This window comes from Carassius gibelio, chromosome A5 (genome assembly GCF_023724105.1).
Source record: "Carassius gibelio isolate Cgi1373 ecotype wild population from Czech Republic chromosome A5, carGib1.2-hapl.c, whole genome shotgun sequence".
Classification (NCBI taxonomy): domain Eukaryota; kingdom Metazoa; phylum Chordata; class Actinopteri; order Cypriniformes; family Cyprinidae; genus Carassius; species Carassius gibelio.
In genome coordinates, this window is record NC_068375.1 from 17,010,221 (window position 1) to 17,038,172 (window position 27,952).

At 37.3% G+C, this 27,952-nt stretch overlaps 1 protein-coding gene across 2 annotated transcripts; it reads left to right on the forward strand.

Moving 5' to 3' along the window:
* The first annotated feature begins 173 nt into the window (after positions 1-173).
* On the forward strand, positions 174-27,310 carry LOC127998654 (homer protein homolog 1). 2 transcript variants are annotated; one of them, XM_052592125.1, is made up of 9 exons: positions 174-536; positions 9,065-9,221; positions 17,449-17,580; positions 19,258-19,350; positions 19,775-19,932; positions 25,269-25,425; positions 25,713-25,823; positions 25,914-25,994; positions 26,113-27,310. In XM_052592125.1, the coding sequence occupies exons 1-9, from the start codon at positions 532-534 to the stop codon at positions 26,299-26,301; spliced, it is 1,083 nt and encodes a 360-aa protein (XP_052448085.1). In that variant the 5' UTR covers positions 174-531; the 3' UTR covers positions 26,302-27,310. The 2 variants fall into 2 exon arrangements, with proteins under 2 accessions (XP_052448085.1, XP_052448084.1); XM_052592124.1 differs by lacking the exon at positions 174-536 and having other exon boundaries at positions 8,802-9,221.
* Positions 27,311-27,952: the final 642 nt, after the last annotated feature.

Below are 27,952 nucleotides of genomic sequence, written 5' to 3' on the forward strand. Positions count from 1 at the left end.
CATTTTCAGAAAATTATGACAATGACAGGCTAATTATCGTTATTTGTTACGAATATGAGTAATAATGATGATCGTCTTATCCTTTGAGCGTGCTAGGGGGCGTTGTTGTGGGATATTGTGTGGTATTTATTATGACCATAGATTGACAGTAGTACAGTAGATTCATCTTTAGAGCCACACGCCCACCGAGAGGGAGGCAGCGGCTCTTGATTCACTCCTGCGCTATCGTTACCTCGCGCTCTTCAAAATTACCATAAAGGTGCTTCCGAATCGCGGAGATGCGAGGTGAGCCCATCGTGTGCCAAACTAGCTGAAATTGGCCAGTATTAGTGGGCAATTCGCCGTGGGATCCATTCAGTGCATCTGACAGCAGACAGCCTACATACAGCGCGCGTGATGAGAGCCGCGGAATGCCGCTGCTCATAATGTGACTGAGCGCGCGCACCGCATCCACAACCGACACATTCAGCTGGAAGAAGAAGCTCGGTAATCAACAAATCGCATCTCGTCTCAGGAGGGAAAAACAGCGACATGGGGTAAGGTGCTTGTAAATAGTGAAACGTATTATAGGAATTGGCAGCTCAGAGCATGATCGTTTTATCACCGGTGTTATGTAGACAGGGCAGAATGTAAGAGCAGCTATTCATGTTCATGAACGCCTTTAGTGTCCAATATAGTCTGCATAGGAATGTATGAATTTGAAAATGAATTTGTATAACATATAATTATGGAATGAATATAATTATGTGCATTTTGTATTAAAATATCATACATACCCACACACACTAAAATGTTTAGCATATATATATATATATATATATATATATATGATAGTGGCAGCCATTTTTTGACCACTGAGAGTAGTCTGTTGGTCAGCTGTGTATGAACTATGATATTGTTTTTTTTTTTTTTGTGAATGATAACAAGCTTGGACTCTGAATGAGAATGAACATTAGCTAATTTCATATAGTGATGTGCTGCAGTGCCAAAGGCCTTTAATCTCGTCATTCTTACATAATCTACTTTTCAGCAGAGCATCGCTGAATGGCTCAGCCTCATCAATGCAATTTTGGAGCTAATATTGGTGATGGCATCTGATATATCCGTACATGAACATTTCAAAGCTGGGCTGGAGGCTGACCTAAAATATAGATTTTAAATAAAGGTGACCATATACATGGCTATTTAAACTTGGGTGCTTAAAGGGTTTTTCTGCTTTCTATTTGTCTCGGTCTGAATGACCTAAAATCTTTTCATTGCCCGTATGAAGTTATTTAAAAATTAGACTCTTAAAGATTTTCCCAGGGTAGTCTTTGATCAGTGTCTGTAAGTTTTAATTTGAAATGTTTTATCACATAATTGATTGATTCCTTGTGGTGGAAAAGCATATTATTTAATTAAAGATTAAAAAAAAAAAAATCTTTAATTGCTTTAAAGCAAGTCTTCTTCATTCTTAATTAAATTATCACCATTGAAAGATTCAAGGGCTGTTCAGGGAGTCTATTACTCTGGAGAAAAATATTCCCACTTCCTATTCAATTCAGCAGCACAATTCAATTTACTACATGCTGTAAAGTGTTTGACTGTTATGTAGTATGCTTGCTAACATTACTGAACATCTGTTATTAGGGCAGGAGTGGGGGTAATAGAGTGTGGTCTTTTAACAGTAACTTGAAGACAGACCTACTGTGAGCTATGAGGTTGTTAATCGATGGTATATGCCTTTGTTGAAGCCATCTTTTTGCATTATTTCAACATAATTTTATTTAAAAGTGGAATTCATGGTGAAATACTTCATCACCCATAATGCGTACAGAATATTTCACCAATCAGAGAGTCAACAAATCACACCAAAAGAGCACGGATCTCACTGACTTCACTGATCTCTCGATATAGTCGAGTCGGTCTCCCCAAGCTCTTAAAACACAAAAGGTGTTCTATGTAAGTTTTTGACTCTACAAAAGCATAAAAATACCATTATATATATACACACACACACACACATGCATATTTTGCAATAAACGTAAAAATATATATTGTTTATAGATATAATCAACAACTTATTAAAATTAAATAGATTTTAGTTTGTAGTTCTTTCCCTCAAAACCATTCCACCGAGCACGTTTGTGCCTTTGTATTTTTGTCTGATGAAAATTTTGCGTCACATAAAAGATTGTAATTTTGTGATTCAAATGTGGCTTGGATCATGGCTCATTATACTTTTACATTCCCCATGGGAAAATTTAATGGAAAAAATATTTCCACAATCAACGCCGCTAAAAAAGTGTGTGGCACTAAAGAAATGTGGTATAGGGGCTGTTGCTAAATGCATTGAGAAATTAAAGTGATAAATATTGGCAAATGAAAAGTGATCTGTTTTGCTTATTTGTTCTACAACAGATGATTTTAAAGATCAAAATGAATATTGATCATGCTACCCTTCCAGCTAGGTTATGCAACAAACAAAATAACTTATCCATGTACTGTATGTCCTCTACCTGTACACACTATTTAGGATCACTCAAGCTTGAAGTGTGGCAGAAGTTTTGTTTTCTTTGTTGTTACTCCATTATTTGGCCAGAAAGACAGATGTTCAGTAAGGAGTTGATGAAATAGACTGCTAGCTCTGGATGGTGGTGGGTTGAAGGTGGGTAGTGAGAAATCATCTCACTTTTGTGCTGATGTTAATATAAAGCTGGGCTATGTTTGATTCCTTATATAATTGACTATCACTTACATTTAACATTGTACAGTCTTAGCTTTGAGATACTTTTGACTCTTGAATTCAATGGATTGTATGATCACTGTGTTCAAACTAAGCAAAGAATTATTTAGTTGCTTGTAACTACATTAAGTGATCCACATTTTCTAAGATTGCTCTAAGGGTTTGTGCTTTCAGAAACATTCATAATGAAATTGAGCGTTCATTTTCCTTTTATAAATCCAGGTTGTTCTACCATCCTATTTTTTCTGTGTGGGTGGTTGGCATTTAACCATGAATTGATGAAACATGAAATGCAAAAATCTTACCAAGCAAGATGTGAAAATCCTGTCGCTTATACTGTTGGCTACTATAAAAATACAACATTTTAACATCATTTTTGCTAATAACTGAATACGTTATGTGTGACAGATTATATACTGGTCAAGAACAGTATATACAAATTATTATTCACTTCAGTCATAAAAAAATAAAGCATTAATTAATGCACATCAATCACAGAATATTATTACAATTGTAAACATTTTTATTGTACTTTAATAAATATATATTTGATTATTATTTATGAATGATACCAAGTATGTTTGTCACAAAAATATTTATAATAAGAAACTGTTTTATAAAAATTGGTATCCAAACAAGTTCATAGGCATATTCATTTATAAACATCAACACACATTTTAAGTAATTTTCTCTAATGTGGAGACTATTTACTGTTTTATTGTTTCCTCAAGGATGCCTGTAATTCATTTCCTTTACTTGTCCTCCTTGCACTTGGCATTTGTATATTAACTTCAAAGTTCAAGTCAGAACAGAGTACAATATGCAAAGTATTCATCTCAGCTAATGAGCTGCTTTCACAATATAAACATATTTTATATTATTATGTTTTTATGGTTATGACCCTATGGACAAAAAAGCCCATACACCCATGTATGGTGACTGCAACTGTATTTTAATAGAATTTAAATGTTAATTATGCATTGAGCCTTTGATGCTCTTCAGAGATTTTCCTCCTCCATGATGCAGTGAAAGCACTTCTCCATACTCTCCCTCCTCAGCTCTATCTGTCCTCCACCCCAACTATGCTCTCCCTGCTTCTCCTCTTTCGTCTTCCTTTTTCAGATTCCTGCACATCATCCCAGCAGCAGCTGATTAGAAGCACGCTAATGTAATTGAATATGGTGATTAATTATCCTAGGACTATAAGCAACAAACCATCTGTATCTGTGTTTGGGATATTTTCCCCCTTTCTCCATTCTATGCTTCCCACTTCTGATCCTATATTTTAATAAGTAGGATGGAATTTATTGGGATTGATTGCGATTCTTTCTGGGATTTGAAGGGTATAATCTGTGGAATTGGGTCAGAGGAGTGTAGGTTATGGGAATGGTATGGAAAAGCTCCATCTGCTGATGACTGAGTATAGAGTAGTCAAGACAGATGAGCTTTGATATTGATCAGAGGCCAGTTGGTTTTAGAGTAGTATGTTGGGGAAGGGCCAGTGAGCATGTTTATTGTAATGTTACTTCCTACACTCCTAAAAATAATGATTCCAAAAGGGTGGCCGGATTTCTCCCCCCTTAAGAACATTTCAATGAACAGTTCTTAAAATTGTAATAGTATTTTTGTCTTACTGTGAAGAACATTTAAACATCTAAAGATTATTTTTCCACTATACAGAACTCTCTGTGCAGTGGAAAGGTTCAGTGAATGTAAAGGAAGGAACTTTATTTTTAATAGTGCAATGCCCACATTTTAAAATCCAATCAACAACCATTGAATAGATCCAAGGTCATGGTTTTGTTGTGTTCATGTCATCTGTGACCTAGTTTCTCCTCATGTGTCTTGATTGATTTGTTTTATCTGCCCGTTATCAGTTAAGCCCTTAATTATTTTGCCCTCTGGTCTTGTCAGTTTGTGCTAGCATGTACAGTATGTGTTGATTTTGCCCTGTTATTTGGATAATTAAAAGATGTTAAACTCTTCTTCTTCATCTTCTCTGCCTGTTGGATTATTACAAACAATAGTGTGACAGTGTGTTTTTTTCCTTATGGACCAACCTGCCATTCTTCTCCTCCTGCCGGAGCAGGGGGAACAGTACCTTGAGGACCATACGTACTTACCATTTTCATTACCCAGATTAATGTCTGATCACATTTTATTTCACATGGCACTTTAATAATAATTCCACAAAGGCTAGATTGTCCAGGGAAGGTCCTCAGGGGAACTTCGCGGCTTTTGTGGAGTGGGTGCTCATAAGCAATGATTAACCACTCACCATCTTCGATGCTGACGAGGATCTCACCAGTCCAACTCCAAAACCAGAGTCCAGCCTGCACTTCCACCAGCGAGACTATCACTTCAGTATCACTAGAGCCCACTGCAGATGCAGAGCCAGAGCCCACCGTGACCAAAGTGCTAGAGGAGGACACAGCGCAGAGTCTGACCAGGTTTATTTCCTTCATCTCTGCCTAGCCCTGTCAGTCTGCTATGGTTCTAGCCAGCCATTTATTTATTGAATCTTTGCTGGATTTGTCCAGTCCTGAATATTCTGAGTTTTCGCTGGTTACTCTCAGTCATGAATCTATTGAATTATTAGCTGGTTTCATCCAGCCCTGTCCCTGAACCTACTGAATCTCCACATCGGGGATTCCTACCATCAGCTTCGCCTTGGCACGAGGCTCCCCTGTCTCTGCCTCCAGACACAGGATCCCTGACTCCATCTTGGACCTCTGATCCATCAGCTAACTCACTCATTTCCATCGTGGCCCACCATCCCACAGGCTACACCGGGCTCCCTTGTCCATCCGGCTCCACCTTGGACAGTCATTGACCAAGTCCTGCTTGCTCCATTTTCCATCCATTCATCATCTCCTCTCATCTTTGTTGTCTCTGGTCACTGGTCACCATCCCTTCGCCCACTCTTGTCTTCTAGACTCGTTGTCACGGTTTTGTGGTGTTCATGTCCTCTGTGACCTAGTCGCTCCTCATACAGGTTGTCTTGATTTGATTTGTTTCACCTACTCGCTTTGAATGAGTTTACAGTGTGTAATATAACATATGTTAATGTTTCGCGTGTAAAAAAACACAGTATTTTTCACACAATTCACCTATCTGTATACCGCTGTTTTCACTGTCATAAAAAAGGGCTGATGACTTCCTTGTTCTATAAAGTCCCTCCTTCAGAAATACGTGATGAGTTCTGATTGTACCAGCTGTTCCTGTGTTGTGATTCAACAGCAGCTGAAAACTGCTGGAGATGTACTTATAATCACTGACGAGATGCGCATGAAAATCGCATTCGATTTTTTTGCACAGCTCTAACATCTAGTTAACAAAGCAAAACAGCGTTGCCCTTTGTGTAATAAGTTAAAGAAACTGTTAAGCGCACGCATTAAACTGATTGAGATTGAGGAAGCTATCCTCAGCAAAATGTGCTGCACATAGTTTTACATCTGGATTATAATTTTCGGGAAATGAGTTAAACATAAATTGTAACCATTAATCTCCAAGTACAGTGTCCCTGGGAAGGCCAAACAAAGATGATTGGACTCGGAGATGAACATAACAGCGTTTCAACGACATGGCGACAAACACAAACGCAGCTCTTCCTCTTCTCCGTTGGAGCACCACGCCCCCTTTTTGTGTATTGATGTGGGCGGAGGTTAAGGCTGGCTCACACGGCAGGATAATTAGGCCGATTATAGCCCCGATTCACCCCTTCCGACAATCTTAGGATGCTCCGATTATCGTAAAATAATCTGATCAAATATTCCTGACGTGTGTGGTGTGTTTAGACTGCTCTCCTCTGCTCGGAAGAATGTTGGGACCGCTCTGATCTCAAATCGGGGATATCCAACATGTTGGATTTATTTGGCCTGATTTCTTCTCGTGTGTGGTGTCCCCCGAGGACAAACAATCACGCAGCCTGTGGACTGTGGCATGTAGCCAATCAGAAAGCGAGGTGACGAGGTGGTGACGAAGTACCGGGAAACAAAATCAAAACAGCCGGCGTATATAATATAACAAATATAACAAATACAAATAAAGTCGATGGGCATAACTACATCCACAACTACAGTCCACCAGAGTACATGGAAACGAATATATGAACGTTTATTTCAATGGTTATTAATCTGTGTAGTACGTAACAACATTTCTATGAGATAAAACTTATCTCCATATTATGATATAGCAAGTATAGTCCATGCTCGTGTTGTCTCCACCTCTTTGACCATCGCCTTTTCTTGTTTTTCTTATGTTTTTTTCCGTTAAAAACAAAGCACAAACTATGGCCACTGCATCCTCTTCGTTCGCCATGATTGTCTACTCTAAAGTCACGTTTGATCTCAAGGGATTTTGCGAGATTTCCCGTCTGACCTGGGAATGCTCGGGAGTCAAATCGGTTCGTGTGTGATGTGTTGATATTGCCGTGTGGCTGCACACCACTGTTAGACCCTTGATTTTTTATCGCCGTGTGTGGGGTCTCTCAGGTTTGGAAAATCGGCCGACAATTTTAAAACATTACAATTTTAACAACAACATTACACACTAACTAAAGTTTAAAACATGGGATCATGAAGAACGGGACCTTTAAGAGTGGTTATGCCCATCTTTTACTTCTACGAGGTTTCTGGTGTCATCCACTTTTTGTTATTTTAGAAACACAAAAAATGCTTGATGTTGCAAACTGGTATTTGTTATCATATTATTAAATGTAGCATTTGTGGTGCCAATAATTGAGAATTAGATTGTATGTTTTTATTCTAAGTTACTTACCTAGGGTGGCTCGGACATACACAAGAAATGGCCTACTTCTGTGTTAAAAAATTAGGTGGAAAAACTTTAAATATGCACGGCATATTGTGTTTATGTATGCAAAACACTTGCAAAGTTGTTTTGTGCTTCGCTACTGAATGAAGTAAACCTGAAATTTTCCAAAATCCCAACTTAAAAATCATCATTAGCTTGCCATAGTAAATCAGAGTATGGCAAGAATACTTTTATTCGCTAATTTATAATATACAGTACTTGCTCAATTTGGAAAATGTTAAATGTTTACCCCGAAGATTTTCTATAGTGTACCTTTAACTGATAATAAATGCTGGAAAAAGAGTTTGTTAATTTGTGATACCGAGTTGAACCTTACTGAGAAGTGTCACAGTTCAGCTTTGGCTGTGAATGGTAATTGCTGATGACATGTATGTATCACTTGGAATGAGGATAAATGTTTAATTGTATTGAGAAGAATGAGAAAAGTTCAGAATGAGACAGCTTACCTGACTGGGAATCCCGTGTTCCTTTGTTCTCTTTCGTGATGATTGCCTATTATTATAGAGAGTAATTATTCCATCCTGCTTGTGGTCCATGTGCTTTTCTGTTTTTTTTTTTGTTGCCAAAGGGAATGATAATGTTCACCCAAAAAATTGCATTGTGCATGGCCTCCAAGATGACTAATTTCTTAAAGGGATAGTTCACACAAAAATGACAATTCTATTATAATTTACACACCCTCATGTCGTTCCATACCTGTATGAATTTATTTCCTCTGCTGAACACAAAAGAAGATATACTGAGAAATGTCTTGGTGTTTTTAGTTGTTCGTACAATGAAAGTAAATGGAGTGTTGTTTTGGACCCCGCTGACTTTTGTAGGCAAAAATATTTGAAACCTTCTCTAAAATATCATCTTTTGTGTTGCAGAGAAATAAAGTCATACAGGCTTAAACATGAGGGTGAGTAAATGAAAAAATAACTTCCTTTTTTGCATACACTATCTTTGTGTATTGTTGGTGTTGTTAACGCAACCTTGAAATGCAGCATTGGAAAACTTGACTGGGGTGTTTATGAAATCCACTCATGTTCTTAGACTAAAATAAGTCATGCACACCTAGTATTTATGTTACCTTCATCTGTGTTCAATTATTAGAGCTAGGCTGTGTGGGAAAAGAGCACTGATATGCTTTAAGTGTGGTCCAATGTGTGCGAACATACTTCCAACAGCAAAGATGAGGTCAATAGGGGTGGGACTGCACAGATTACTGCGTCCCTGACTATATTTAGTGTCTGTCCCACACGGCCTCAGGCAAACAGCTGGCATTTCCATATCAGCAGGGCGTTGAATGGCCGCCTTGCACTGGTAGCAGGGCACCAATGTGTCTGACTGGTTAGGACAGACCCAGGTTTCCACCTGGGTTCAAACAGTAGTGATCAGCTGCAAGATGGAGGGTAAAGAAATGGTGATCCGGCTACCGGGCCGTTCCTGTGCACCAGGAGGAATTGGAGAGACGACGGTGCTCAGGCACAAAGAGGTTCACCACTTTTTCTTCCTGCCTTTCAGGGAGCAGCCCATCTACAGCACCCGGGCACACGTCTTCCAGATAGACCCAAACACTAAAAAGAACTGGATGCCCACCAGCAAGCATGCGGTCACTGTATCTTACTTCTATGACAGTACCAGGAACGTTTACAGGATCATCAGCTTGGACGGATCTAAGGTAATGTGATGTTTTTATTTTTATTTTTGTTCGTTCATGTTTTTTGGTACTACACTCTTAAAAAGAAAGTTTTTGTTCTATGAAGAAACTTTATTTTCCATGGAACCTTTCAATTTCACAAAAATGTTTCTTTTATGGCATCACTAGGTGTGTTTATATGGACACTTTTTGCTTCCATTGGAATGAATTAATTCTGATTGATGAATTCGAACGTAGTGTTTACATGAATGCTAAATAAAAGTAATCGGGTTGAAATGCATGTTTATATGTCACAAGCTTCTGATCGGATTTACTCTTTTGACATGTGCACGCTGCGTGAATATACAGACTTTCCCGCTGTTGTCTCATGCAGTTTTAAAAAGCACACGTGATATTTATCTACTTCATTTTCTAATTAGGCAACAACCAGCACATAAATTGTTGTGCAGTGCTTACTTAAAAAAAAGTAGTGAAAGTGCCCCTTCCCACACCCAAAACCAGTCGTTTGTTGATGAGAGTCTTGAACAAGGACACTGGTGGAATTTTGTTACGGATTCTGAGTGAAAGGGGAGTTTTATAATGACGGGATACTTATATATGACACTTTATACAACAGTTGTTCCGCTTACCATACGTCATTACGCTATTTCTACGTCACTTTGCATGCGCAGTAATTTCCAGTTTCAATTTTCAATCCGATCAAGTGTTTACATGTTCTCTCGCACGGATTTACAAAAGGCACAAACCACCCCTTACAATCCGATTTAAATTTTAGTCGGATCTGGCCAATTAAATCCGATTAACCTGTTTACATGTGACTTTTTTATTCTGATTGTGCTTCTAGTGCTATTACGATCGGATTAGTAGGGTCCATATAAACACGGCTACTGTAAACCGCCCTTTTGGAACCTTTATTTTAAAGAGTGTAAAGGACTGCAAAGGACTTGGTGGAGATAAACAGGTTGTCTTCTGTCCAGGAAAAGCACCTGATAATGCTTTCCAAATTTCAAAAACAGAATGTGAGTTTGATGCATCAGTTAAATTAGCAGGACTCTTTTGTGCTCAAGAGATTGAAATATGCGCAGGACTGATCTGTTAGAGATTGCGATCAAACATATTTCCTTGGATAGAAGTGGATAAATTCACTCTCTCTGTGGAGAGCAGCATGCACTTGAATTGGTCACTGCTGTGCAGGGTTAAACAGTGGATGTAATGGCCAAATAATCCAGGAAACATCAACAGACAGTAGAAGCGACTCTACATCAGCTAGAGTAAGTCCATCCATCTTACTGTAGACTGTTTACTCTAAGGCTTTCATGGTTTTACCCATTTATTTTGATGTAGATTATGTAATTGTCCACACTACTTGGAATTAGACCACTGCAGATCATGTACATCCAGCATTGTTCTGAAATCTCGCGGTTGATGTCAGCCAAATGGTTTTGTACACCAAATCACAAACCCTTGGACACAATTAACTTATGAGTCGCAAGCATTGCTCCTGCAGGAGTGGATACACTTCAACTATTGCTTTTAACCATTACACCAAAATCTCACAAATATTGTATGATTTAAAAGCCAATCACATGGAATGTTTCATGTGCAGTCATAACCATATTCCTACGGCAGTTACGAAGCTTCAGCAGAGGAGGATTTAAAATAGCCCACAGTATGTCTGAATGTGCTTGTGAGCTGAGTTGTTCAACCCTCCCCTTAGCTTTTGGTTTCAGAGACAGAAATAACATGTGAACCAGTGCACTTTGCACTGTGACACCTACACAACCAAGCATACACTGTTTATCAGCAGCTGATCCTGTTTGATCCATATTGAGTTTGGGTAGGCCTTAAACATACCATAAGGTCAACAATTGATAGATTTCAGTCATGTGACTGGCTCAAAGACCTCAAGGGCAAAACATCCATAGAACTGCAGCACAAGCCTATCAATTTTCCATCTGTTTCACAGCAGTAAATATTTAGATCACCTCTCAAAAGAATAAAACAAAGGTATGTGAACATGATGCAAGTTTTGGCCATTTGCAATCCATATTAAGCACCCGCGGCAATATTTAAATCATTAAACAGTGCAACAAACCTTCTTAAAACAATTAAAGTGCCTTAATATATTTAAAACAGTAATACTAAAAGATCTAATCCAGTAATCGCAGATGAGATCGGACTATGGACACAATCCGCTTAATGGTTGTGTTTTTCTTTTAATGGTTTTCTATGGGAAACCATTTAACATGAAACTTTATTCTTGCATGTAAAAAATATACATAAACAATAAGGTGTTTACTGAATTTCTCCTTTTGATACCTGCGTTTTACTACATTACTACTTAATGAAAACTGCGTGAAAATAACTGGCAGTCAGTGGAGCAAAGCTTCACCCGTTTTGCCCGCCAGGTGGGTGCGCCTATGAGTGTGTGACGTCATGTGAAATCTATCATTCATTTTTTTTGTCCAGGTCTATCATTTATTCAAAAATACACTGAAATGCAAGTTAAAGCTGCAGTGACTTGAATGCGCCTCTTCTGTGATGAGCATGTTTTTAATTTCTAAATAAGATTCTGTTTGTTCCATTGCACAATGAATTAAAAAATGTAGAAAGCCTTGATAAACGAATGGCCCACTGCAGACACTATGTGTCACACGGTCAATACGTCTCTGAAAAGAATATTAGATATCATGAAAAATACATTTAAAAGCCTAAGTGAATGTGAAAAGTAATTATTTAATGGTACATGTAATAAGGGTGTGTACACATTTATGTACACAAGGGTACATAAATATGGTAACAATTTAGTATCATCAAAGTACTATGTTTTATCTTTTGATATAATCTCACCCCCATACATTTTTGCAGAGAAATTAGGTAGTGGTATTACAAAATATTGAGATCCACAGTTGCATGCAGAATCTTAATGCCTTTAAATGTTACTGTTCTTTATAAGACTGGGGCAGGGAATGGGGTCAGCGCAGCAGCTGTAATTATAGTCTGATCTTAAGTCAAGTCGGAGCCCTGAAGGGAATATTAGTTAAGGCTCACAGTGACTGAAGGTATTAGCAGGATGCTACATTGATCGAAGAGCTCATGTAAAGCCTGACATGATATTAAAGTTCTGACAATGTCTGTGTTTTCTCCCTTTACCCCTATGCAGTTTATTCTTCCCTTACTTTTGTATGGCACAGCTGATTGTGGTCCTGTCTCTCTGAATGACAGGGACTTGTCACTAAAGACTTGTCCTTATCTGAACCAATATTGACCTGTAATAGGCAGTAGCGCAGCCAGCAGTAAGGTGTCTATCCACTGAGTGCTATTCACATTATCTTAAATAAAACTTCACTTTACAGTTTTTGCTCAAATAAAGTTACAGCAAAACAAAAACAAACCTGGGCTAACTGAAATAAAACAAGTTGATAAAAAGATTGAATCCAGTATTTGGTAATAAAATAGCATATCGACCAATTTAGACAGCAATTTGTTGTAGGCCAGTCATTTTTGAACACCGCAAGAGTAACAAAGTTGTAAAAAAAAAATAAAAAAAAATCTTCATAAAAAATTATTACTTTTTTTTTGGAGAATCTGTTTTACCCTGTGTGAGCAAAGTCGATTTTAGTCCAGTGCGATAGCGTCAACTAGCATTTTCATGAAGAAGGAAATCTTCTCCGGGTCAAAATGACCACAGCATAACATGAGGATATTTTAAAATGGTATCTTACATTTTGTAGATTTTATATACCTTTTGAAAAGAAAATATGTAGAAAAACATATAAGGTCCTGGCAGACATTATTAAACCAAAAACACTGCAAAGTGTTTACATTTATTCATTTCATACATTTAGCTGACGCTTTTATCCAAAGCAACTTACAATCGCTATATATATGTCAGAGGTCACACGCCTTTGGAGCAACTAGGGGTTAAGTGTCTTGCTCAGGGACACATTGGTGTCTAACAGTGGATTCGAACCCGGGTCTCCCACTCCAAAGCCATGTATCTTATCCACTGCGCCAACACCACCCCAAGTATTAAAAATCTATATGGAAAATTCCTCCATATTAACACAGTACGGCATATTTTTTTTACTTTGAGTATTATAGTAAATAAAACAAAGATTATTCTTTTTACAAGAAAATACTATTTAAATTAAATAAAATAATTACGGAGGTCGTCTGTGATCTGAATCCCGTGCAAATCAGCCATGTCTGTAATTTGTAAAGTAAAAATCCAGAAAACTTGCATTGCTAAACTCTAGACCATGATTGTGACACTTTGCCCTATATTAAACCCTGACAGATTACAAAAGTGGCACGAAACGGACAGCTTCTTCCACCAACAGAGACGTTAGACTTAGCACTGTTCTTTGCTGCTGTCCACCCACTGTACAGCTTTCAGCTGTTCTCATGCAATTACAAGCCTGAAGTGGGTGATTATACAGCAGGCTGCGTGGACTCTCGCCGAGCCGTCTGCATCTGAAAATAAAGACAAATACCAGTTTCATACACAGCATTCTGCTAGCTGAGCAGCACATATACAAGAGCATGAAAACAGGCTCAAACTGTGAAGTTCCTGAACTGGACTTCCACTCATATCATAAACATGCTTATCACTTCATTAGGTTTACTTCACTTAATGTGTTCACTAAGCACAGCCGACGCTGATGCAGATTATCAAACACTAACATGGATTTGTTAGAAAACCTTTAGTTTAGTTGTTTAGTTGTTCAGTAATTTGATTAGAGAAAATAATGAGTTGCTTGCCCATGTAAAACCTGTTTATATTATACTTGAGTTTTTTTTTTTTTTTTAGCATGATGCTATGTTTGTTATACTGCAATTCTAGGTGCTATAGTATTTGAAAGCGATTTTGATTAAATTTTTTAGTTTATGTGATCCAAAAGCTCAGTTTCACCACTGATTATGTGCCTTGAGGGATCCACTTGGATGGAGGTGTCTGCATAGAGCACATCAGTGATTCAGAAGTTTTTCCCCATTCGTTTTCTTCATAGGCAATAAAAAACTGTCCTTAATAAAGAGTTCTTGGAGGAAACTCAGTGTCAGTCATAACAATACCTCAATAGTTTCTATACAATGAAGCATTAAAAAATATGAAGGTACCTAATGTTCTTTCTTTCTTTCTTTCTTACTTTCTTTCTTTTGTAAGGGAATTAATTACTCATCTTATTGTGAATGTTAATTTAAAAACACCACCATTTAAAAGTTTGGGGTCGTTTTTTTTATAATTTTGAAAGAAGCCTCTTATGCTTTCAAAGGCTGCATTTATTTGATCGAAATACAGTAAATATAGTAATATTGTGATTTTTTTTATTCGAGTGATGTCTTCAGTGTCACATAATCCTTCAGAAATCATTCTAATATGCTTATAATTTATTCATGTGATAATTTAATTCCAGTAATCATTGTCATCTCTACGTGGAGGATTGATCAAAATATAATTGTATATATATATTTTTTTACAGGTAATGATCATTTGAGTATTTGTCTGTAATGATGCTTGTTTCAGAGTACTGAGAACTAAAATTAACTGTGGACATGTGGACTATCACTGAGCTCTGCTGCTGCTGCCATTCCCATTGCTATGGTAACAGCAACTTCATGATTGGTGGATCTCTCTTCAGGATTATGTGTAATTCACCAGATGTATTTATTGCTTAAAATAAGATATGAAATTGAAATCATGCTGGTTTCTGGTTACCACAGGGGCATATACCATCACTTAACAACCTCGGAGCTCAGAGCATGTTTGTTTTAAAAGATCTACAGGATGTGCAGCTGAAAATGAATGGGATTTTAAATGACAGAACTCTACTGTGGTGCTCTGTAGGTTAACATTTATCTCTGTAAGTTAACATCTGTGGGATTGATAACTACTGGAAGTATAGAGCTGAGGGAACAGCATTCATCCTTCCAACCTCTCTGAGGGAATGATTGTATAACGTGTCACACACACACACACACACATACAGGAAGCTGTGAAATTACACATTTGCGTGTGTCCATTTGCCCTTGTTCTGGAAGTGTGTGGGAGTATGAGAGCGCTCGAGCCCTTTTATCCACACAGTCTTCATGGATTGCTGTTGTGCATCCATCTATTCCATGTTACCTATCCTAAAGAAGTACACTGCCAAAAATCTATGAGTATATGAGGATTCTAGTTAAAACAAGTCAAAATATCTGGAACAGGATAAACACCATGACATGAAGGCTATCGATGTAATTTTGCCTGTTAATACACATTTATGTAGATCTTTCTACTGGAAAACTAGTGATGATTAAGAATATGATTTTGCTGGGAAAATGCCTGAATCTCTGGATGCTCAAATTATAATCATGTGAGTTATTGCACCGAATATGTGCAACATTCACAGTGCATCTCTTTCCTCTCTCTCCTTCTCCTTCGAGTTCTTTCCTCCCATCTTATTTGCTCTCAGTTTCACACCCACACAAACACATTCTCTGCCAGTGACTGTCATCATTTCATCAATAACATTTCACAGGCTTATAACGCAGGAAATATCTTGAGATGTACTGAAGGCAGTTACGTGTTTGTGAGCCTACATTTCTGAAAACCTCATGACCATCTCATTTAGACATTTTTGAAACATTTTTAAGACTTCTCACTACCAAAGATTTCTGCTGAAATAGCTGTCATTCATGATGATCCACACATCCTCTGCCCTTTCATTCTCAGAAGAAAACAGTTACTTTTACCTTATCAAAAGGTAGCCTGCTATATGTGACATTTAGGAGTAAATAGTTTTTGTACCATGGTAACACACCAGAGACCACTTTATTCTTTTTTTTTTCTGAGAATATTTTTAATTGAAATCTATTTTATTTTATTTTATATATAGTTTGAGCTTATTAATAAAAGCTATCACTTTCAACATTTTCGTGAGAAAATTACTATTTTAATTAATCTTGAAAATTTTTCCCTAAAACTTGTGTAAAAATGTGAAACGATTTCTTTATCAGCAAATGTCGAGGGGGTGGAATATCCAGTGTTTTTTTATTATTGAGAAATACTATTATTTATTAATTTTGAATTAACTTTATTTTTTATATTTACAGGTTTCATTTTAATTTGTGACTCTGCACCACAAAACTTAAGTAGCTGGGGTATAGCAATAGCCAAAAAAACATTGCATGGGTCAAAATTATAGTTTTTTTCTTTTATGCCAAAAATCGTTAGGAATTTAATTAAAGATCATGTTCCATTTTGTAAATTTCCTACCGTAAATATATCAAAACATCATTTTTGATTAGTAATATGCATTGCTAAGAATTCATTTGGACAACTTTAAAGGTGATCTTATCAATATTTTTAATTTTTTGCACCATCAGATTCCAGATGTTTAGATAGCTGTATCTCGGCCAAATATTGTCCAATCCTAACAAACCATTTAGAAAAATTTACGCTTAAGACTGGTTTTGTACGGAGCCCCGCACATAAAACGTGCACAGGATTACTATTGCATTCCCTCAATTTACTATTGCATTTGCTCGATTTGGTAAATCGTGCGCACAATTTATAAATCGAGTGAACGCAATAGTAAATCATAGGGGACCCCATAGTAATCATGTGCACGTTTTAATACATTGAGGGAACGAATTATTAAATCGTGCACATGATTTAGTCTTATATTTTTTCCTGCGTGTCATGTGTGGGGCTCCGTAGTTTTGTGGTCCAGGGTCACATTTTAGTTTCATTTTGTTATGTACTTTTGTCATTTTAGTTTTTAAGATTTCTGTTCAGCTTAATTCTTTTTCTTTTCTTTTTAGTTTAAGTAATTTTAGTATTTCAACTTTAAGTTCTTTATATAATATAATATAATATAATATAATATAATATAATATAATATAATATAATATAATATAATATAATATATTTTATACTCTTTAATTTTATTTGATCTTTGTTTCAGTTTTTATTTTTAAATACTAATAACTAACATTTGAAATATCAAAGGCCATATTTGAAGATAAGATGGACTCAGATAACAGATCTGCACAAATATGATGAGACACTAATGGATCAGACTCTTTCACACACTATTTCTTGCTGTGTTTTGACCCAATATACAGTCAGCCCATGTTATGGACCCTATTTAGGGTATTTTTTGCTCTCTCAAGCTTTCATTTTAAACATGTCATGGCCAGATTGTTCATCGTAGTGTGCGCTTGTGTTTTTAACAGGCTTTTTTTCTCTTTTTTTTCCCCACAGGCAATAATAAACAGCACTATCACCCCGAACATGAACTTCACAAAGACATCTCACAAGTTTGGGCAGTGGGCAGACAGCCGTGCCAACACAGTGTATGGGCTGGGCTTCTCCTCTGAGCATCATCTGGCCAAGGTGGGAGGAAATCTTTCTCTCCTTCTCTCTCTCTCTCTTTCTCTGGTCCTGCTACCTTTCATTTTCTTCACTGTGTCTCTGGAGGTCTTGTTCTCCCTTTCTTCCGTTCTCTTCCACCCCCTGTGTTTCTGAGCTGGGGAACACCTACACACTGTGCCCTAATGAAGATCTGTACAGTCATCAGTGTGTGGGAGGCTTCTTCTGTGCAGTGCTTTCCTCTCTTTCGCTCCCTCTATCTCTCGCTCCTCTGCATTGTGATGATGCATCGTCAGGAGCTGGGGGTAGAAAACTTCACCACCTCTTCTCGTCTTCCTCCTCTCTCTTTCATTTTCATTCTCTCTCACTCTTACTCTCCTATTTATTTACTTTATAAAAAGTGAATTATTAGCGCCATTATTTATTTGTCATTTTGAAAATGTTGTGTTCTTTTACTCACCTTAATGTTGTTTCTGATCCTGGTCATTTTATTTTATGGAACACAAAATGTGATTTTTCATAAAAATATTCGGGTTACTCCTGGTGATGGGTACCGTCCCCCCAAAGAAGTAAATAAATACATAAATAATATAACAAGAAAAATAAAACACACCATAAAAGCATCATAAAATAGAACTGAACAAGTTATTTCTACCTAGTTTAACTTAAAAAATATATATAAAAAAAAATTAAAAAAAGCTAAATAAAACAACAAACATAATAAAAATAAATGCAAAGCACCATAGCTATCATCATAAAATAGCACTGAACGAGTTATTTCTACTAGGTTTACCTTAATAATAATAATATGTGACTTAATTAAGTCAGGTTAATTCAGTCATATTAAATAAGTGAACTGTCTCTTTAATAACAAATGTTTGAGATACTACAAACCTTCTCTCGCTGAGATATATTAAATGTAGATTTTTTTTTTCAGTTTTGGTCATTTAAAAACTTAAGTAAGTTGCCAAGGAAAACGTATTATTATTAATATTTATTTTTATTTTATTTAATTTTGATATGTTATTTCAATTTAGCTTCATTTTAAGTTTATATCTGAACTTACTAACTCCAGTATCCAATAACAGATTTGTACAAGTATGAGTCACGGGACAGTAATGGATCACACTCTTTCACACACTATTACTTGCTGGCTGTTGACTGACCCAGTATGTCAATCAGTCTGTTTTCTGTTTTCTGTTTTCTTGCTGTAAGCCTTCTCTCTCTGAGCTGTATTCACCCAAGATCTGATGATGTTTAAACATTATTAATGGAACACCATAGACCTGACCCAAAAGTGTACATGAAATCTCCCTGATGGATATTCAGAGGGAGTAATGCTGCAGTCCTTCTAGTCCCATCTATATTGGGAACTGTGACCATTGCTCCTTTTTTAGCACAGATACCGCATATCCACCCTGAAATAGTTCATCCGTTTTAACACATAAACATGATATCCTTATTTCTGTCTCAACGTACACCTTTAAAAAATCAAGACTTAAAAATCACAAGCATAAACAGCTTTTTATATGCATCAGGCTTTACTTAGCTAGCTTGCCCATCAAGCCTTTCTCGATCGATTAAGCTTCAGCAGGAAGATTGTGCTGCTTGATCAGCTGGACCACCAAACTAGCACTCACCAGTCACTAAAAATCCACTGACTAAATGTGTGTGATGACTAAAACCTGTTTCTCTTCTCAGTTTGCAGAGAAATTTGCAGAGTACAAGGAAGCAGCCAGGATGGCCAAGGAGAAGTCTCTAGAAAAGATGGAGCTGGCAAGTTCACCCTCTCAGGTATGTCCCGTAATATCTGGAGGGTGGTCCTATTGCGTATTGTGTTTCCATGGAATGAAGTTTGCTTGAATAATCTCTTATTCAAAACCATTGTTCGAAAACTCTCAAAACTCTCATTCGAGGAGAGAATATACAATAATTGTAAAAATTCTAATCCGTATTAGTTTTTTGCAATCAGTATATTTTCCATTTATGATTAATTCTACTCAGCAGAGTCTAACCAGTATAGCACAATGACGTCTGTAAAGACTGTTCACAACATTTCAGGCTCCGAGGGATGTCCCTCGTCTCTGCGAAAAATGTAGTTTTCCTAAACCCCACCGTTGTAATTAGCATCTTAACGGTTATATGTGTAAAAGAAGAGTATGTATTGAATATGTAAAAGTGTGTAACAATAAACCCAGCGGTTTGTTGTGTTTGACAGGAATCGCCTGCCGACATTCATTCCCCTCTGACTCCACCCGTGACTGCGGACCTCTGCCGTATCAACGGCACTGGCGATGACGTCACTCTGTCTGACGTGTCACCGAATTCTGTGCTCCAATCAGATCTTTCCCCAACCACACCGACCCTTGCACACAGGTAACTGGGGCTTAATGTGAAATCTTTTCAGAATTATGATACAACATGATTTTTAGTTCAATTTGATACAATAATTTTTTTCATTTCTGCTTAAAACATTTGAGTTTTGTAGCTGATGTTAGAGATATCGACTCGAGGTATGGGTTGACGTCAGTCTATATTTGATATTTACCTCTGCTACTCACCCTCAGGCCATCCAATGTGTGGATGAGTTTGTTTCTTCATCAAATTTGGTGCAATTTATCATTACATCACTTCTCTGCAGTGATCCTAAATTCACTTGTAGTGTTTAAATAATTGGTTTTAGATTTTAGTGTTTGATTTTTTTGTTAATTTAGACAAAATATTTGTATTTTAATATAGGGTGTTTTTGTTCAAATGTATGCATCCTAGTCTACTGAACATTTTACTTCAAATTTTAAGTAAAAGTGGTGTCACAACAATCACAAGTTTATTGCGCTTTTTTATACCACTTTGAATTTATTTACAGTATGAGCATTCAGACACTTGTTCACGAGTATGTACTCAGCAGCTTTTTCAACATTTAGAGTCCCAAGTCTCTAGATGCTTGAAATTAGTTGAGCGATCCTCTGCTGCAGGTTCAAAAATAGCATCCCACCATTTCTTACAGAATCTCAGGTTAATGTTTCACTCTTACCTGCCACTTGAAAAATACTAACTGATCATTGGATGCAAATGCACAGTGAACCAAACCGCATTCAATAACCCACACCGTAGTCCCCTTCCAGACAGCTATATCTTGTGACTTTTTTTTTCCCATGCTTTTTAGAAGCATGCATCAATAACTATATATTTTTTCATTGTAATATGTCCAGATAAGTCATAATTATATAATACAGTGGCATGTTTTCAACGAAGAGCAAGTGTGACTTCTGAAGATGGAGGCGGCCCCGTCTGTTTGGCTTTGCAAAATGAGTCAGAAATCCCACTGTTAAGTCAACACAACCTTTTTGTTAACAATGTGACCTTAAACAGGATTGTGTCTCGTCCACGTGAATTCATATTTTTGTGTACAAATTCATATGGCCTTTTTTTGTCTTTTTTTTTTTTCAGGCACGTGCTAAACACTTGCCAAGTGTGCTCCTACTGATAGCAGCATTTCACAGCTGTTTGACATGACTGCAATGTTTTCACTGAATACAGTCTTATGCAACAATGACTGTAGATGGATGTGTGTACTTATGTCAGCAGAACTCTTGTGATGTTGTGTTTTGAATTCTTTTGTAGAGAAACTGTTTTCTGATCTTTCCTGCAACTGTTTTTTAAGGAGAGTCTTTCCATCCTTTGTGACATTGTTTTATGGTCTTTTTTGTATGAAGTTGTGTTTGTAAACCTGAGAAAACATTTAATACATTAAATGCCATTCCACTTCAATTTCTCAGTTTGCTGAAGTGTTCCAACTTGTATTTTTTTTAACAATGAATTTACTGTAAAACTGGTTGACGTTTGTAAGTGATCTTGGTGAAGCAAATTGATCTTTCAGTTTTGCTAAGACTGATTCATACCACTGTGATATTATATTAAAATAAGCAATTAGTTCATCAGTGAGAGTGAGTTTGAGGTAATTAATACTATTCATTCCCTCAAATATGACCCGACTTCAAAAATACTGCTTCTGTGGCTTGATGAATATGTAAATGTATATATGGGTCATAGATTAGCCATTAGAGTGTATCTGTTATGTTTTGGCTTTTATTACACGGTGAGTGATTAGAAGGCATTTCTTCAAACAGTAATTCTCTCACCCATAGTCTTGTGCGGTACATTAAAGTGAGTGTTTGAGGGGCTGGTTTTGCAGTTTCCACAGTGTAGTGAATCACATTTACAGTGAGGCTTAATATGAGACGTACACCAAAATGTATGGCACGCCAGTCAGTATGGTCTTAAAACGTCATTAAGGACTGCTCTTTATGTGGCATATGGAAAACAGTCCATTTTATTGGTGATCTAAAATGTATACATTTAACAGAGAGGTACCGCGAGTCCTTTGAAATGATATGCATGTTGATAACTGGGCTGCTGGAGCTCTGAATAGAGGACCGATCAGATGGAGATTGTTTATTGATTCACATTCAGCAGCCTTGAAGGACAGTCACACTGACATTATGCTGTTCTTTGTAGTTTTGTAGAGCTGACAGCCATATGCTCCTGTGCACCTGCTTGTATACAATGGCCCTTGAAAATAATGTCACTTGGATTGATAATTCATATCAGTTTATATATGAAATGAGAGGCTTGAAAGACTTGAATACAAATTAGAATAATTTATTACATGAAAACAATGTATTCATCATAAACGTAAACAATTTAAGACTGAGAATGGAAATCCATGGTGATTATGGTTGTTGACTAAACTATTAATTACATAGTAGAGTCCATAAGATCACACTCAACCAATTATTATGTTTTTGTGAAATATCCCCTCAAGACTAGAGTGTCTTCTTAATTTTTTTTGTCTTAAAAATGACAACTGTTAAACCTAGAAGTCTATATTTAATTCTTGATTAAACAATAAAGACAGAACAAACATTTAAACAGGCTATAATATACAACATTCATTGACTTACCAGGCTGAAGTCCCTGTTTCTCTTAGCTTGAAGCTGAAAGACTTCGCTCTCATCTTCTCTCCTCTCTTTCTCCTGCAGACGAACATTTCTTCTCCTTGTGTGCGGCGCTTTATAGCCATGTGTGTCTCCAGCCTGTTGTGTCACAGCTTCAGTAGGAGTCGGAGCATGTGGGTTGAGGTGTTGTCTGTCAGAGCGGGGGTCTGGGGAGGGGGCGATCACGTCCTCCGCAGCAGAGGTGCTAGCACTGGGGGAGATGAAAGGGGAATTGGCATCGCTCCATAGTGTAGGCGACAGTGCTGAGGACTCTGTGTTGGTTCTCTACACGTGTCTTGAGCACTGGTTGCGTGGGAAAGCTGCGGTGGAGTGTGTGGCGGGAGGCTGAGGAGTGGGATGTGTGATAAGATGATAGGAGGATGACAGGATGGGATTCCTCATAGTGTTTTGGAGACTGATTATGTGTTCGCTGGCCCTGTGACAGCATCACTGTTTCAGCATTTGATTTTTTTATTTTTTTGTCAGTGCATGAGGATCAGAACACGTTGTAAATTTATGCTTGATTTTGTTTGTCACGTCACGAAGAACACAGATGGGCTGATGACAGATGATCATTGCATAACCAAAGAATTAGCTTCTTTCTTTGACACTTTCTGTCTCTTTATAATCATCAGGTGACGTTCTACTTTGATCTATTTCAGCTTGTCACATTCCATCAGTCTTTTTAGTGTAATATCTATGCAAATGACATGGCATTTGGATCACAGAGTTTGCAATAATCCGTGGTAATTGCTCTTGAACTGCGTCCAAGTCTTGGTAAAATATAGAAAGGTCAAATTAAAAAAACTCTCGTACCCGAATCCAGCTTTATTTACAGTCATGGTTAAACTGCCATCCACTTCAGCACACAGTCCTCATTATGGTCTACAGTTTTAAACCGGGAAGCTTGTGACTGTTCCATAGACTGCCAAGTAACATACATCGTCAAGGTCCAGAAATGTGTGAAAAGCCTTCTCAGAATAGTCCTTCTGCCATCATTGGTTCATCTGAAATGTTATGAAGCGACGAAAATATTTTTTGTATACAAAGAAAACAAAAATAACAACTTTATTCAGCAATTTGCCTCCTTTGTGTCTCTCCACATCACCATAATGCTATTTTGGAGTACATCTGCAGAATGCCGGCAGCTTATGCTCTTCTGTGTCAGCCGCGACACACAGATAAGTTTTCTACATATTTATGCTTTGATTTGAATGAAAACAGCACATCCATGCAGCGCAGCTGAGACAGAAGAGCACATGCTGCTTGAATCCAGCGGATTTAGTGTTAAAATGGCCCTACGGTGATGCAGAGAGACACAGAGAAGACAAATTGTTGAATAAAGTCATTATTTTTGTTTTCTTCGCGTACAAAACATATTCTCGTCGCTTCATAATTACGGCTGAACCACTGATGGCAGATGGATTATTCTAAAAATGTCTTTCACACTTTTCTGGACCTTGACAGTGCAGTTTACTTCGCAGTCTATGGGACAGTCACATTTTTGGTTAGAGTAACCCTTTAAGATATATGAAATTACTGTTTAATTTTGCTCTTTAAAAACTGGTTAGATATAATCAAATGAAACAGTTATTTTATTCTATTGACAGCCCTAGATTGTTTTAATGTTATATTAGTCTATAACTCAACTTAATACAATATTTTAATCATTTGTGTTGTACTTTGTACTTGTACTGTGACAATATAAAAGCCAACTGTTCAGTTTTAGAAAACTTGATATTTTGACAAAACCAAACCTCTCCAATCCGGCTTTGTTGGTACCGTGATGGTGATCATCAACTTTCTTTGTCACCTCAGGCTTTGATCTTGAGTTTATGGAGCGCGTGCACATGAATGTGTGACATCACTGGCGAACAGCCAATCACGAGCCTTGCAACACAAAGCAAGTTTGATTTACTTCTCGCGAGAGACCCAGCGAGATTCAAAACTAAAGGTTGAAGGTTTTGCTAAAGGTTAAGAGATTGAAGAATATAACAAATTGTATTTTATTTATGACAAATAAAATAAATTATCTTACTCTATCAGTGCAGTGACAACTGAAACTTGTTAAGTTAGTTTATACATTTGAAAATATATAGTGATAGAGACTCAAACATGTAAGGTCAGATTTTTTTTTTTTTTTAAATAGTGTAATACTACAGTTTATGTATATTACATGATCTGTATACATTAATATTTAATTTAAATAAACGATTTATAACAACTGTTAAACTAAAATTGCTTGTGTGTAATAGATAAATAATACTAATCTTATGAATCATAATAATTATATAAATCATAAAATGACTCAGTAATCATCTTTAATGCCAGAGTTCTTTTTTTAACGTTAGTGACCTTTAATTTGGAGCAAGATAAACTGGGGGAGTGACTTTCTGTGAAACATGTGTCACTTCTCTCATTGGTCCACCATCAGTTTGAAATCTCTAACCCAGAACATAACCTGCCCCGGTGCAAGCTATCCTTGGAGAGTAAGTTACTATGGCAATGAATGACGCTAAAAGCCAAGCCACTTACATGGTACCTAAAACCCAGGATTGGTGCAAACTAACCTGAAACTTACCGGGCCAGCCAGCTAACCCAGCTTCATGGTACAGGCCTCTGGTCTCTTGATTGTATCCCAAGTCTCAGGACATTAACAATCAAGGATATAAATCATTCAAGTTTGTTTGTAATGTATTTGTTGTTGTTCTACAGCCCGGCAACCAACAAACACTGGGAAGCAGAGCTCGCAGCACTAAAGAGCAACAATGCCAAGCTCACAGCTGCTCTGCTGGAGTCCACGGCCAACGTCAAACAATGGAAACAGCAACTAGCAGCTTATCAGGAGGAGGCTGAAAGGCTACACAGTCGGGTGAGGGTTGACTTTTGACTCCATATCATGAACATATTATCTGCTGGTAAATTCCTTCATGGGTTTATGACAAGGTTGATGAAGTGTTCACACTGACAGTGATTTAATTTAGTGTCTGTATTTCCATTGGTCATTACTGTTGCAGCCGTTTACATAAAGTTCACAAAAACAAGGCTGAACTGTCACAGGAAAAAAAACACTTCTCACTCTCAACGTTAAAGTTTAGATCTTTGTAACCATTTTTGACAAGCAACGTTTATTTTAATTATTTTTTTCCCTGTCTGCAGGTTTCAGAATTAGAAAGCCAGAGTAGTCAAACCAATGTGATCAAATCCCAGAAAACGGAGCTGAACCAAACAATAGAGGAGCTTGAGTGCACATTAAAGGCAAAAGAAGAGGTACCTGTTGTTATTATGTATGGTCGTAATATAATGTATTCTTTCATTCTAAGTTTCTTTCTTTTCATCTTTCCTGTGCGTTCTTCATAGGAAATGGTGCGTTTGAGAGACGAAGTAGAAAATGCAAAGCATCTTCAAACTCAGAAGGATGAACTCACCCAAAAGTTAGAGGTATGGACTGTACTAAAAATATATTAATAAATATATATTTAAATTGAAATAATATTTCACTAAATGAATGCAGCCTTGGTAAGCATAAACGATTTCAGAGACATGGTGTGTGTTACAGGAGACAGACTTGCGGAATAAGGAGCTTGAGGAACAGTTGGCTGATCTGGAGCAACGTCTGGAGTCCAGTCAAGTGGACCAGGAGAGCCTTCGCAAGAACCTCAAAACCCTGCTGGAGATTCTGGATGGAAAGATCTTCGAGCTGACAGAGCTGAGAGACAACCTAGCTAAGCTCATAGAGGACAGCTAGACTTCCTCCACCTCTCGCATCAGAACTTTCCTCTTTTACGAAATACACAGCGTCCGATTCAGGCCTAGAGAGTCTGATGTACTTTCAACTGTAGGACTTTCTTTCACTCACTTACACGGAATGATTAACCTTTGTTTGCACTTGATTTTGTATTTTTGAGGTGGGTTCATTCTTTTCAGTGACACTGCTACCTGCCGAATTTTATTGTCAACTACACACCTGTACTTTTATCGATGTTTCCTTGAATTTTCCCCTGAAATAAGCGGCCTGCAAAGAACATGGCTGCATATAGGCTCCTACTTTTTAAAGGTGCTGGTTTCCTGTGCCTGGCTGTTGGCGTTAATGGACGTTTCTTATGCTGCTGAGGACACTACATGAATTACACTGACTGGACCTTCAGTCGTATTTGAAGACTGGAGGTTCAGAGCCATATGTTGTAGCCAAATCTTATTGGCTTGCCTCTTCCCCTTCATGGAAACTGCCTCAAAGTTCAATCAGTCAAAGTTTCAGGATACTCAACCATTGACCTAAAAAGCTCTTTTGACATTTAGCAGACTTTGAGATGTAGATGTGGCGTATGCTTTAGGCCTGTAATATACACTGAGCAATATTAGTGTGAGCGTCTGTATGCCAGATTAGTGCAAGCCACCTCAATGCATCCGTCAGGTACTCAAACAGTCGATGAACAGGATCCATGTTATAGGTAAACTGGATTTCTCCAATGACCAGTGTAATGCTTTTGGATCGTATTGGCCTTATAATAACCCGTATCTATACATTTTTCAGGATTTTCTTGAAGACTAAGATCTTCCTTTGTTTGTTGACTTACCAAATACAATTATGTACTCGATTCCTTACGATTTTCAATAACAATATTAGTGTAATATTTAAAAAGTCCATCCTGCTGATGGGTATAATGATACATAGATCGCTGTCAGTATGATTGTATTTATATGTGGGAAAACTCTGTTTTAAATTTCCCAATGTTAATAAAGACTATTTAAAGATATCTTGGCACATTGTTCTTTAGAAACGGAGAGAGAGAATGACAGCATGACTCATTGAGGTTTCTATGAGAGAAAATTCGATTTTCTCCTCTTTGAGCGATTTGCATTAAGACGGGGCTGTTCTTTAAATTCAAAGAGACAAAATTTGGGCTCAAACAGTAAGCTATATGCAGCAGAGGATCCACAGTGGGCCTTACATTGTCATAGGCCCCATGAGAATATTCCTAGGTTTTCTCTTCTCCAACGCTTGTATAAAGTATCAGTATACTTTTCTCTAACGTTTGTAAAGTATAAAGTATCAGAGGAACAGAAGAAAAGGAGAGGAAGTAAAAAAAAAAAAACACTTAATCTAGTAGCTGTTTTGATTCTAAGGCCCACAGTCCACAGCAATATTTTAGGCCCCATTATTTTTTTCAAATATATATATATATAAGAATATAAGAAGCCATTTAATTGCCATTATCTTCTAGACTGTCCACAAAGCGTTCAGAATATCAGTAAGCGGTACAGTTAACACCGCTGAGTGGTGCAAGTACCCTAAACAACCACATTACAAGTGAGTCTTCAGTTGCTTTAGAGACACCTTGTGGTTAGAAGCAGTACTACAACACAATTAATGTCGTTGAGCTGTGTGCTTGTGCCCC